General features: G+C 47.4%; 1 protein-coding gene across 1 annotated transcript in view; it reads left to right on the top strand.

Annotated features, from left to right (window-relative positions):
- The first annotated feature begins 558 nt into the window (after positions 1–558).
- MYO1D (myosin ID) overlaps positions 559–11,644 on the top strand; it is a 336,246-nt gene continuing 325,160 nt past the window's right edge. Inside the window, exon 1 of the mRNA XM_050934906.1 lies at positions 559–700. Within this exon, the coding sequence (XP_050790863.1) occupies positions 606–700 (95 nt within the window). The 5' untranslated portion in view covers positions 559–605. The remainder of the gene's footprint in view (positions 701–11,644) is intronic.

Below are 11,644 nucleotides of genomic sequence, written 5' to 3'. Positions count from 1 at the left end.
GGGATGGGGTCATCTGGGGGCTGCAGGAACCAGCACCCCAATGTGGGCCCTGGCGTTGGGGTCAGCTGGGGGCTGTGGGATCCACCCCCCATGCAGCGTGCTGGGGATGGGGTCCCGGGATCGAGTCCCCCCATGTGGGGCCCAGGGGATGGGGTCAGCTGGGGGCTGTGGGATCCAACCCCCATGCAGGGTGCTGGGGACGGGGTCCCCCCGTGTGGGGCCCAGGGGATGGGGTCAGCTGGGGGCTGTGGGATCCACCCCCCATGCAGGGTGCTGGGGATGGGGTCCCCCCATGTGGGGCCCAGGGGATGCGGTTCCCTCGGGGCTGTGGGGTCCAGCCCCGCGGCGTGGGCCCTGGGGACGAGGTCCCCCGAGGATCCAGTGTGGGGCGCCGGACAGAGACCCAGGCCCGCGAGCGCAGGGGCCGCGGCCGGCAGGGGGCGCTGCCGGCGCTCGCTGGGGAAGGCGGGGCGGGGCCGCGCGCCCGGTTCCAGGCCCCGCCCGCTCCTGGCGGGCTCCGCGCGCCCCAGGTGAGGCGGGGCGGGCGCTCGGCCGGGCTGAGGCGACGCTCGCGAGCCGCGCGGGCCGGCGGAGACCCCGGCGCCATGGCGGAGCTGGAGAGCCTGGAGTTCGGCAAGGCGGACTTCGTGCTGCTGGACTCGGTCTCCATGCCCGAGTTCATGGCCAACCTGCGGCTGCGGTGAGTGTGGGGGGCGGCCCGGCCCGGCCCGTGGGTCTCCCGCCTTCAGCCGCCGCCCGCGCTGTGTCGTCCCCCGGAGGGGAGCGGAGCCGGGCGGGTGAGGTCACCGCACGGGGTCCGGGGCTGCCCCGAAAGGCCGCCGGCAGCAGCGCCTCTGCCCCCCTCCCACGCGCCCTTCCGTGCTGCCCCGCGTGGACCCGCTGCCCCCGACCCAGGTGCGGCAGCAGCGCCCCGCCTCGCTTGTCGCTTCACTGCAGTGCGCCCAGTTACACCGGCCGGGTGAAGTCCCACCTCGTTCCCGTCTCTTATTAGCCCGCTGCTGGCAAACGAGCAGCGCCCGGGTCTGGAGATCACAGTGTGAAAGTCAGAGTGTCTGGGCCAGGGCACGGTCTGGAGTGTGTAGACACTGTGCCATTGGGCTTGACTGTCTTGGCAAATGCATTGAATCTACGTTTATTTTACCTCTGGGTTTGTGAATTGAACTGCACGTTGGTTTTCCTTAGCGTTTACAAATGCAGCCTACTTTTTAATAGTCCTGGATGGTAGGTAGAGATGACCCCATTCTGCAGATGGCAGGAACCGAGGTGGAGAGCATTTATGACTTGCCCATAGTCACTGCAAGCCAGTGTCAGAGCCATCATTAAAACAAGGACGTTCCTGACTCCGGAGCTAGTTCTCCCAACTGTTACACCCCACTGCCTTTCTGTGGGTAAATAGTATCAAACTAAAGTCCTCTGCTTGCTGGTATTAAACTCACATTTGTTGCAGCTCACAACTTCCCTCAAGCAGCAGCAGAATGAATTGACAGGACCTTTGATGTTAATACAGCTGTTAAGAACCTGATCAATGTCAGCTTTCCCAAGCAATAACAGAATTAAACTACGTAACTGCAGATGCATTGAGTTTATTTATTGGAGTAGAGGAGGACCCAAAATGAGATTGTGGGAGGAGCAGAATATCACAGACCCTTTAGGACTGTCAGGAAGAGAATATGTGGAAGTCAAAGAGAGTCCTTTTGGCACCCCGGGGGCTAGTGGGAGACATTTTGGATTTGTCACACTTAACCAGAAGGTGATATGAAAGAGAGCCCCTGAGTGGAGTCCAGAGACCGCATCATGGTAGGAATGCACCTTACCTCTTCTCATCAATTTGAGGGAGATTTGCTTCTGACCCGGTTGTCGTCTCTGGAGCTTGCAGGTTAGACTCATGGGACCACTTCAGCCCTCCCTTCTGGACCCTGGGACATGGTAGTGCTCCATATGCACCTACAATCCAGCTGCTCTGTCAGCTAACATAGTAAGTGCTGGAGCACAAGTGGTAGCCATCTGTGATGTCATGCTGAAGGTTCAGAGTTCCAACCTTGTGAACACTGGTTACAATTATACATAATATTTATTTTTTACTTAAAAAAAATCCTAGAATTTGCATACAAAAACGATATTAAAAGAACTTTATTTAATTGCAAAATCCAGCACTCGAAAGTTAGGAAATGTCAGCTTTGAGTTTGCCCTTGCAACCATATGTGTCATAGTCTTTAACACATGATCTCTGAGAAAGAAACATAAAACAATTGAGGTTAAGTAATTTTAGTTAAGCTATTATCTGTGCTAAGTTTCTCACAATTCTTGAGATCCAATCTCTGTTCCTTAGCTAAAATACAGACTGGAGAAAAAATTAATTTGTAACTTTTATTAGAAAAGGATAGAATTTAAAGCAAATAAAAGGCCAAAGACAGCAAAATAAAGGTGGTTTGATAATAGTGTTTCAAAGCGCTTCCCAAAAGAGGTAAAGGAGAGGTGAAGTGGTTTGCTGAAGGTCGCCCAGAAAGTCAGTAGCAGAGGTGGGAATAGAAACCCAGGTATCCTGAGACCCAGTCCAGTGCTCTGTCTACTAGGCCATTTTACTGTTTGGTTCAATACCAGTAGTTTTAGTAACTATTAGTGAAACAGATAACAGTTGTACATCCTTCTGTAGCAGAACTTCATTATTCCCTTCCCCTTAGTTGTAAGTTAGTAGATCGCTTTGTATGTTAGGCTGTCTGCAAATACAAATAAAGAGTGGATCAGGCCCATTGGTCATTTGGGCCTTTCAATATTTTGGTAGGCTTCACCTTAAACATTTTCACTTTCAGTTGGTATGTTAAGCAAATATAATGTGCTACTTTATTTAATATAGAACAAATACCCTAACTTTGTTAATGAGTACATATATTTCTCACTGATTTCATTTCTATTTAAAAGAGACAATATCCGAAGTGTTTGCAGTACTGTTTATGGTCACTTGGCAGTGTCAATTTCTCAGATTTTAGGAGTCTGTTATACAGTACTATAGATAACTTTTAATTATCTACATAGGCTTTGATTAATTTTTAAGAAACTCTTATCTCTATTTACCCATTAATAAAATTATATGTTATAATACGGTATCAAATAATACCAGTGATGGAATGCTAGATGGGGAGGGATCTCAGTTTCTACAGAGAATTCTTTTCCAGGTATCTGGCTGCTGGGTCTTGCCCACATGCTCATGGTCTAACTGCTCTTCATGTTTGGGGTTGGGAAGGAATTTTCCTCTGGGTAAGAATGGCAGAGGCTATGGGTATGTCTTCACTACAAAGTTAGGTCGACTTAATTTGACATCCAGCTGCTGCAGTATTTAAGTTGGTCGTGCATGTTCACACTGGACTCGTGTCAATGGAATGCATCTTTACTATCAGCACTGCATTATGTATAGAGCAGGGCACCTTGGATAGCTATCCCGTAGTGCAACTAGCCTCAGGGGGTTTTGGGAAGGGCTTGCAATGCCTCATGGGTCCAAAACATTGTTGTGTGTGTGTGTGTGGCGGGGGGTGGGGGGGGGCGGCGCAGTGTGGGAACATGGCTTTGAACTCCCATGATGCAGTTTCCTCCCTTCGTCCCCTGATATCAGTGGCAAACAACCCATACTTTTTCATGCCTTTTTTCGAAAGCCTGGCTTAGCTGTGTGTATGCCAGCGCCCGAGAACCCTGGACCCGCACTCAGCTATGCACTCTTGTTGTGAGCATTACAAACACCTCACGCCTTATCCTACCATATTTCCAGAGCCGAGACAGGAACCACTATGCGGAACTTCGCAATGTTGTGCAAGCAGTCCTGCTGCAGGCCATAGAATGAAACAATTCCTGGTTGTTGCTGATGGTCGTGCAGCAGCTGAACACAGTGGAATGCCATTTCTGGTCCTGGGAAACAAGCACTGACTGGTGGGATTGCATAGTTATGCAGCTATGGGATGATGAGCAGTGGCTGCAGAACTTTCAAATGCAGAAAGCCACTTTCCAGGAACTTTGTCATGCAGAGCTTTCCCCAGACCTGATGCACAGCAACAGTAAAATGAGACTTACTCTGACAGTGGAGATGCGAGGGGCGATTGTACTATGTAAGCTTGCAATGTCCGACTGCTACCAGTCCGTGGGGAATCAATTCGGAGTTGATAAATCCATCATGGGAGCTGTTGTGATCCAAGTGTGCAGGGCCATTAATTGGCTTCTTCTAAGAAAGGTAGTGACTCTGGGCAAAGTGCAGAACACAGTGGATGGTTTTGCTCCAATGGGGTTCCCTGACTGTGGTGGAGCAATAGATATCACACATGTTCCTATCTTGGCACCAGACCACCTTGCCAAAGAGTACTGTACCCAAAGGAATACTTTCCAATTGTGTTGCAAGCGCTGGTGGATCACAGGGAGCGTTTCACTGACATCAGTGTGGGATGGTCAGGAAAGGTGCATGACGTGCACATCTTTAGGAACACAAGTCTGTTTAGAAAGCTACAATCAGGGACTTTCTTTCTAGATCACAAAATAACCATTGATGATGTTGAAATGCCTATAGCGATCCTGGGAGACCCAGCCTACCCCTTGCTCCCATGGATCATGAAGCCATACACTGGCCACCCAGACAGCAGTAAGATATTCTGCACTTGCTCAGCCTGGTGGTGGAATGTGCCTTTGGACATTTACTAGGTCTAACATACTAAGCAGTTTGCTTACTTGGTTAGACCTCGGTGAAAGCTATATCCCCATTGTTCTCTCTGCCTGCTGTGTGCTCCATAATATCTGTGAGTCAGAGGGAGAAAAGTTTCCGTAAGGGTCGGGGCATGAAGGTGGATAGGTTGGAGCTAATTTTGAGCAGCCAGATACCAGGGCAATAAAATGAGCCCAGCGAGAGGCTTTGAAAACCTGGTTCAGTAATGTGCACCATTTGTTTGCATTGTGCCTTCCCATACCATCCCCTCTGTTGCATCAGTTTCCCTGTACCTCCCGCTCCCACTTCATGCTTGGAATAAATAGAGTATTTCATTCTTGAAACATTGACTTTTGTTGCACAAACATGAAGAAACTGAAAGAACAAGAAAATAATTTAACCTGGGGCAAATGATATGATAAAATTGGGAGTGGAGAAACTAAGTCGGCTTTCCTGAGAAAGCACAGAAGATTTGCCCATCAAAGGTCTTCAGATGGCTTTGTTCTTAGTACTCTCCCCTGGTGTTGAGTGGAAGGGATACTGCATCTTCCCCCCCCCTTCCCGGAATGTTTGGGGGAAGGGGATTGGGTATAGGGTGCTGTTTGCAGGCTATTCTGTGGGGCCTGCAGAGGGAGTCTAGCAAGCTGTTTTTCTTGAAGTTCAACCAGATACCTCAACATGTCTGTCTAGTCCTTCGTAATCTGCAGCATCTCATCCTGTATGGTACGCTTGTACTCTTGGGATGCTCTACTGCTCTATGTCCAGTTTTTCAGACAATCAGATCCTCCAGGCTCTGAGCTCTGTATCAGCTGTCCCAGAGGTGTTCATTATCTCGTTGAACATGTCGTCATGCAGTCTTTTTTTCAATCTTCTAATCTGCGGCAGCCTGTCCGCCGGTGTGGAGGATGTGCTGAAGGCCAAGCTTTCCACTGTAAGGCATGCAATGCACAAGGCAACCATTGTCAGTGCATACCCAGGGTCTAGTACAAGGTTGCTATTTAAAAATCCCTCCCCGTATTATACTCAAGTGCAAGCCAGAACATAATCAGAATCCCTAGCTATTCAATGAACCAGTTTGCTGTTCCAGCTATGGTGAATATGGCCCAGAGGCAAGAGTGACAGGCCTTGTGCTGTGACCAGTGTTCCTTCTAATTTTTCCCACCCATATGTGGAATTAATTTTGTTTTGTGCACCAATGTGGAGGTGATGCGTGACACGTCAACTTCATATCAGTGTACATAACAAATTTCATGTGGTGGGACCAAGGGGTTTGGAGTGTGGGAGGGGGCTCAGGGCTGGGGCAGAGGGTTGGGATGGGGGGAGGGATTTGGTTGGAGGGGAGGGCTCTGAGGTGGGGCCAGGGATGAGGAGTTTAGGGTGCAAGAGAGTGCTCCGGGACTACGGTGGGGAGAGAGGACTCCCCCCTAGCTCTCTCCCTCCACAGCAGCACCTTGGCTGGGGGGAGAGGTGCCTCTCCCTGCTGCAGCAGCTCCAGGGCTGGGGCCGCAGGATAGGCATCCCTTCCCTGGCCCCAGCAGAGCTGGGGCCAGGGAAGGGCGCCGTGTCTGGGTCTGGGCCTGTGGCTGCCCCCGGGCCAGATCCGGGCCTGCAGCTACCCCAGTCACTACTGGATCCAGGCTTCAGCATAGTTAGGGCCGGGGAGTTGCTCCGCCTGTTTCTAGGTTGGGGCACCCCTCCCCTGGCTGCAGTAGCTTACAGGGAACTTAGGATGCAACTTGTGGAAAACCAGTGTCGGAAATGCAGGTGGACAATATCTCTTCTCCTCAGTAGCATGGATGTTGCTTTGAGACCAGAGACCAGTGTTAAGCCTCCCAAATTGCGGTCTCTGTCCGAGGTGGCTCCAGGAGGAGGAGTGTTTGTGGCCATGAGAGAACACAGGAAGGCCACCCTCCCTTGCCTTATCACTGCTGGCAGTAGTCGCCCTGGACTCGCAGATTCTGAGGTCAGTGCCGTCACTTGTCACCCAAACCACCGGCATGTTAGGGAAACCATGGTTGAGGGATCCGGAAATCACTATAGGCGGTGGATCACATGCTCTGTTGTTTGTGTTACGAGCACTTGCAATGAACACTTCTGCCTGGAAGCATAAGTATTTTGAACTTTTAAGCATAAAGCATATAACACAAAAAGATAGGCATTAACTTCATCACACTTAACGAAAGCACAGAGAGAGGATGGATGCATGTCAAGGCAGAACTAATATATATTGCACAGGCAGCCTTAAATCTGGCATTTCCTAATTTTTGAGTGCTTGACTTTGCAATCTACATGTTTTATGTGTTTTTTTGTATTTAATACTAACGCAGACTCCTAATACAGACTGAAGAGCATCCATTTATCTATTATATTGAAAGTGCTTAATTTTCTCAATGTACAAAACAAGTAAAATATTCATTATAAATATTACAGAGAAGTATCTCAGACTGACAAGTATTTTGTGGTCTGTATTTAATATAGCCACAGTAAAAACAGTAATTTAGGTAATACTGAACATAGAGAAAATATATATTAAATATTTAGTTTGTATATTTTGTATATTAAACACAGTTTTTCCTTTGGTCCTGTAAATATCCTTTATCATAAACTAAGGAGTGATAGCTTCTTCTCTGGCTCTTATCCTTTGTGTGATTCCTCCAGCAGTGAGATCAGCAGCCATATAGCTAAGTTTGTGGTGTGATCAACTCTAAATGAGCTCTCAAGATGATCCAGTGGCAAGTTTTGGAAGTTGCAGGATCCTTCAGCTGCTGTGTGTAGCTCCTTGTAGTCTTTGCAGAAGGGTATTTAGATGACAGTAGAGTTGTCTTTGTGCTTGTGGCATATGCTTATCTCAAACTGAGAATAGTTTTTCCATTCCGTCTGGTTACACTCTCACTAACTTGAAATGGTTTGTTCAGAGCGTATATTTGGACTGGTTCCACTCTGTGCCGTAATTCTGGCTTCTGCCGGGACTATTTCTGTTCAGGGTCACTGGTTAACGCAGGCAGGTTGTGCTCGATTTAGTTCCCAAGAAAGCCAGATGTGGATGGAATGGAAGTCATATCAGCTTCAGTGCATACAAGGACATTTCCCAAAGGATGTCTTCAGTGGGAGAGAGACAAATGCACTGCACTGTTCAGCTTTTTAATATGTGAATAGCTGTATGTGTAAAACTGGTACAATAACTCCTCACTTAACGTTGTAGTTATGTTCCTGAAAAATGCGACTTTAAGTGAAATGATGTTAAGCGAATCCAATTTCCCCATAAGAATTAATGTAAAGGGAGGCGGGGGGGAGAGTTAGGTTCCAGGGCAGCTTCCCCTACTCAGCAAGCACCAGAGGTGGGAGGTTCAACCTTCAGCCTGCCCACTCCACTCCTTCCCCCAAGCTCCTGCCCTTGACCCACCTCTTCTCCCTCCCAACGCCTCCCCCTTTACTTCACTCGCTGCATCTTGGCTCCTCTCCCCTCCCTCCCCTGCCTTCCAAATGTGGCAAGCCAGCTGATTGCCGAGTAGGGGAGGGAGGGGGGAGGCTCACCGAGTCCTCGCTCCTCTCCCCTCCCTTCTGCCAGGGCAATCAGCTGGCTTGCCATGTTTGGGAGGGAGGGGGAGCCTGCATGCTGAGTCCTCACTCCTCCCCCCTCCCTCCTGCTTCCAAAATGCCGCAAGCCAGCTGATTGTCGCTGGCAGGAGGCGAGGGGAGGGGGAGGACTCTGATCCGCAGAGTCTGCCGGCAGGCGAGGGGGGGGGGGGCGTAGGGAGGCTGCCCGCTATGGAGAAAGCAGGCATCCAAACAATGTAAGAGTGGAGCATTGCACAACTTTAAATGAGTATGCTCCCTAATTGATCAGCAATGAAACAACGTTAAGCGCGACGACTTCAAGTGAGGAGTTACTGTACTAGTTTAGACTCCATGTTGTTTCACTTCTTGGTTATTCGGTTATGAGCCAATCAGAATTCCAGTGTATGATATTTTTGTGATGTGGACATTCCGTATTGAAACAGTAATTTCACTTAGCCCATCAAGCAGCTACTGGATGATCACTTCTAGTTACTTCTAACTTAGTCTGTGTTTGAACCCCTTAATACTGAATTTACTGTTTTTATGTACTACTTAAAATCCACCAGTCATTCATGTCTCCAGCATTTTAGATTAATACTTATTTCAGAGAGTTCGCACGTGCAGTTCAGTCTCTTGATCAGGTATATTTGCATGTTTCTTTTAAAAAATTTTGGTGGATTTTTGCACTTTACACAATTGCAAAGAAACGAATCTCAGCCACCTTAATTCAAATGAATTTCACTTTAGCAGAGATTGTCTCATTATTTTGTTAGTAAATTCTTTGGTAGACATTTTAGGCTTAAGTATTCTCAGGCTGCATAGGGATTGGTGTACCAACTAATGCTCTTTCAGAGGGGCTTGCAATAAATTGAATTCAAAAGAACTTTTAAAACAGTGTGTCTTTTAAAAAATGTCAAACTTTTGCAATAGTCATATAAAAATGGCAAAAGCAAATTTGTTCTAGACTTCCTTTTTAAAGGGCAGGTTTTGGTGGTTCGGTGAAAAATTGGTTGATGCAGAGAATAATGCCATTTTTGAAATTCTCTGTAGTATCTCTCCTTTTTCTGGACTCCTTTTGAAATAAATCTGAAATAGTGTGTGTATTTCATTCATTGCTCTGTACAACAGAACCTCAGAGTTATGAACATCTCATGAATGGAGGTTGTTCGTAATGCTGAAGAAAACATTATGGTGGTTCTTTCAAAAGTTTACAACTGTACATTGACTGAATATAGATTTGAAACTTACTATGCAGAAGAAAAATGTTGCTTTTACCATATTAATTTAAAATAAACAAGTACAGAAAGTTTCCTTACTTTGTCAAATCTTTTTTCTCTTTATCTTTTTTAGTAGTTTATGTTTAACACTGTACTGTACTGTATTTGTTTTTTTGGCTTTGCTGCAGCCTGATTGCATACTTCGGTTTCCAAATGAGGCGTGTGGTTGACTTGTCAGGTCATAAGTCTGGTGTTCGTAACTCTGAGGTTCTACTGTATGTGACAATTACTGCAATGTCATTTATACATAGTTAGCATTTGTCTAGATAATGATTCATTTATATAAGTAATACCTAGCTCTTATATAGTGCATATCCTCAGATCTTAAAGTGTTTCACAAAGAAGGTAAGCATCTCTATCCACATAGAATCATAGACTTTAGGGTCAGAAGGGACCATTATGATCATCTAGTCTGACCTCCTGCACAATGCAGGCCACAGAATCTCACCCACCCACTCCTGTATCAAAGCTGTGTCTGAGCCATTGAAGTCCTCAAATTATGGTTTAAAGATTTCAAGGTATGAGAACCTTCCAGCAAGTGACCCGTGCCCCATGCTGCAGAGGAAGGCGAAAAACCCCCAGGGCTTCTGCCAATCTGCCCTGGAAGAAAATTCCTTCCTGACCCCAAATATGGCGATAAGCTAAATCCTGAGCATGTGGGCAAGGCTCACCAGCCAGACACCTGGGAAAGAATTCTCTGTAGTAACTCAGATCCCACCTCATCTAACATTCCAACACAAGCCATTGGGCATATTTATCGCTAGTAGTCAAAGACAAATTAATTGCCAAAATTAGGCTATCCCATTATACCATCCCCTCCATAAATTTATCAAGCTTAGTCTTGAAGCCAGATATGTCTTTTGCCCCCACTGCTCCCCTTGGAAGGCTGTTCCAGAACTTCTCTCCTCTGATGGTTAGAAACCTTCATCTAATTTCAAGTCTAAACTTCCTGATAGCCAGTTTATATCCATTTGTTCTTGTGTCCACATTGGTACTGAGCTTAAATAGTTCCTCTCCCTCCCTGGTATTTATTCCTCTGATATATTTATAGAGAGCAATCATATCTCCCCTCAGCCTTCTTTTCATTAGGCTAAACAAGCCAAGTTCTTTGAGTCTCCTTTCATATGACAGGTTTTCCATTCCTTGGATCATCCTAGTAGCCCTTCTCTGCACCTGTTCCAGTTTGAATTCATCCTTAAAAATGGGAGACCAGAACTGCACACAGTATTCCAGATGAGATCTCACCAGTGCCTTGTATATCGGCACTAACAGCTCCTTATCCCTACTGGAAATCTTTACTCCTGGAGGAATTCTGCGCCACTGTGCAATGCAGAATTTTGTAGAAATCAATGTTTTATGTGCAGAATTTCCTTTCCTGCACAGAAATGGGCTGCAGTGTTGCTGGCTGCTACTAGGGGCCGTTGGACCCAGCAGAGCCCAGCTCGCATACCGAAGACACTGCCAGGGGGACGGGCAGAGTTCCTGGCAGTTGCAGTTGCCTGCATGCCCTGAGAGAAAGATACGGCAGCATGCAAGAAACTCCACACAATCCTGGGACCCAGCAACAGGCTGTTTCTTCCTTTGGATCCCTGGGCTTGGAGGGGTAGAGGGGTGGCTGTCTAGGCAGGGGGGCATGGCTGGGGAGGGGGCGTGGGTATCTGGGCTAGGGAGGGCCTCGCAGCTGGGCTCTGAGGGGCAGTGGGTTTGGGTGTATTGGCTTGGAGGGGCCGTGACTGGCAGGGATTATGAGTGTCTGGCCCCCCAACCCCCAGCTGGGCTCTGAGAAGGGGCAGAGAAACAGGAAACTGGGTTGTCATAGGGGTTTCTTTAACTCTACTCCTGGGGGAATTTATGTATCTCTATATTGTTACAGACATACTTGCTGACAAACATTTTGAAATAAATTACCAAAATAAATGAAACTGATGTGATTACGTAATGTTATTTTGATAAATAAAATCTGCAAAATTTTAAAACATATGCAGAATTTTTATTATTTTGGCTCAAAATTCCCCCCTGAGTAACATCTTGAAGAAGGAGAAACTGAGATACAAGGAGGTGAAGTGACTTCCCCAAAGTCCCCCCAGCAGGCCAGTGGCCGAGCTGGGAA

This window comes from Gopherus flavomarginatus, chromosome 25 (assembly GCF_025201925.1).
Source record: "Gopherus flavomarginatus isolate rGopFla2 chromosome 25, rGopFla2.mat.asm, whole genome shotgun sequence".
NCBI lineage: Eukaryota > Metazoa > Chordata > Testudines > Testudinidae > Gopherus > Gopherus flavomarginatus.
The sequence above is the reverse complement of the archived record's forward strand: the minus strand, read 5'-3'. Positions and strand labels throughout refer to the sequence as shown.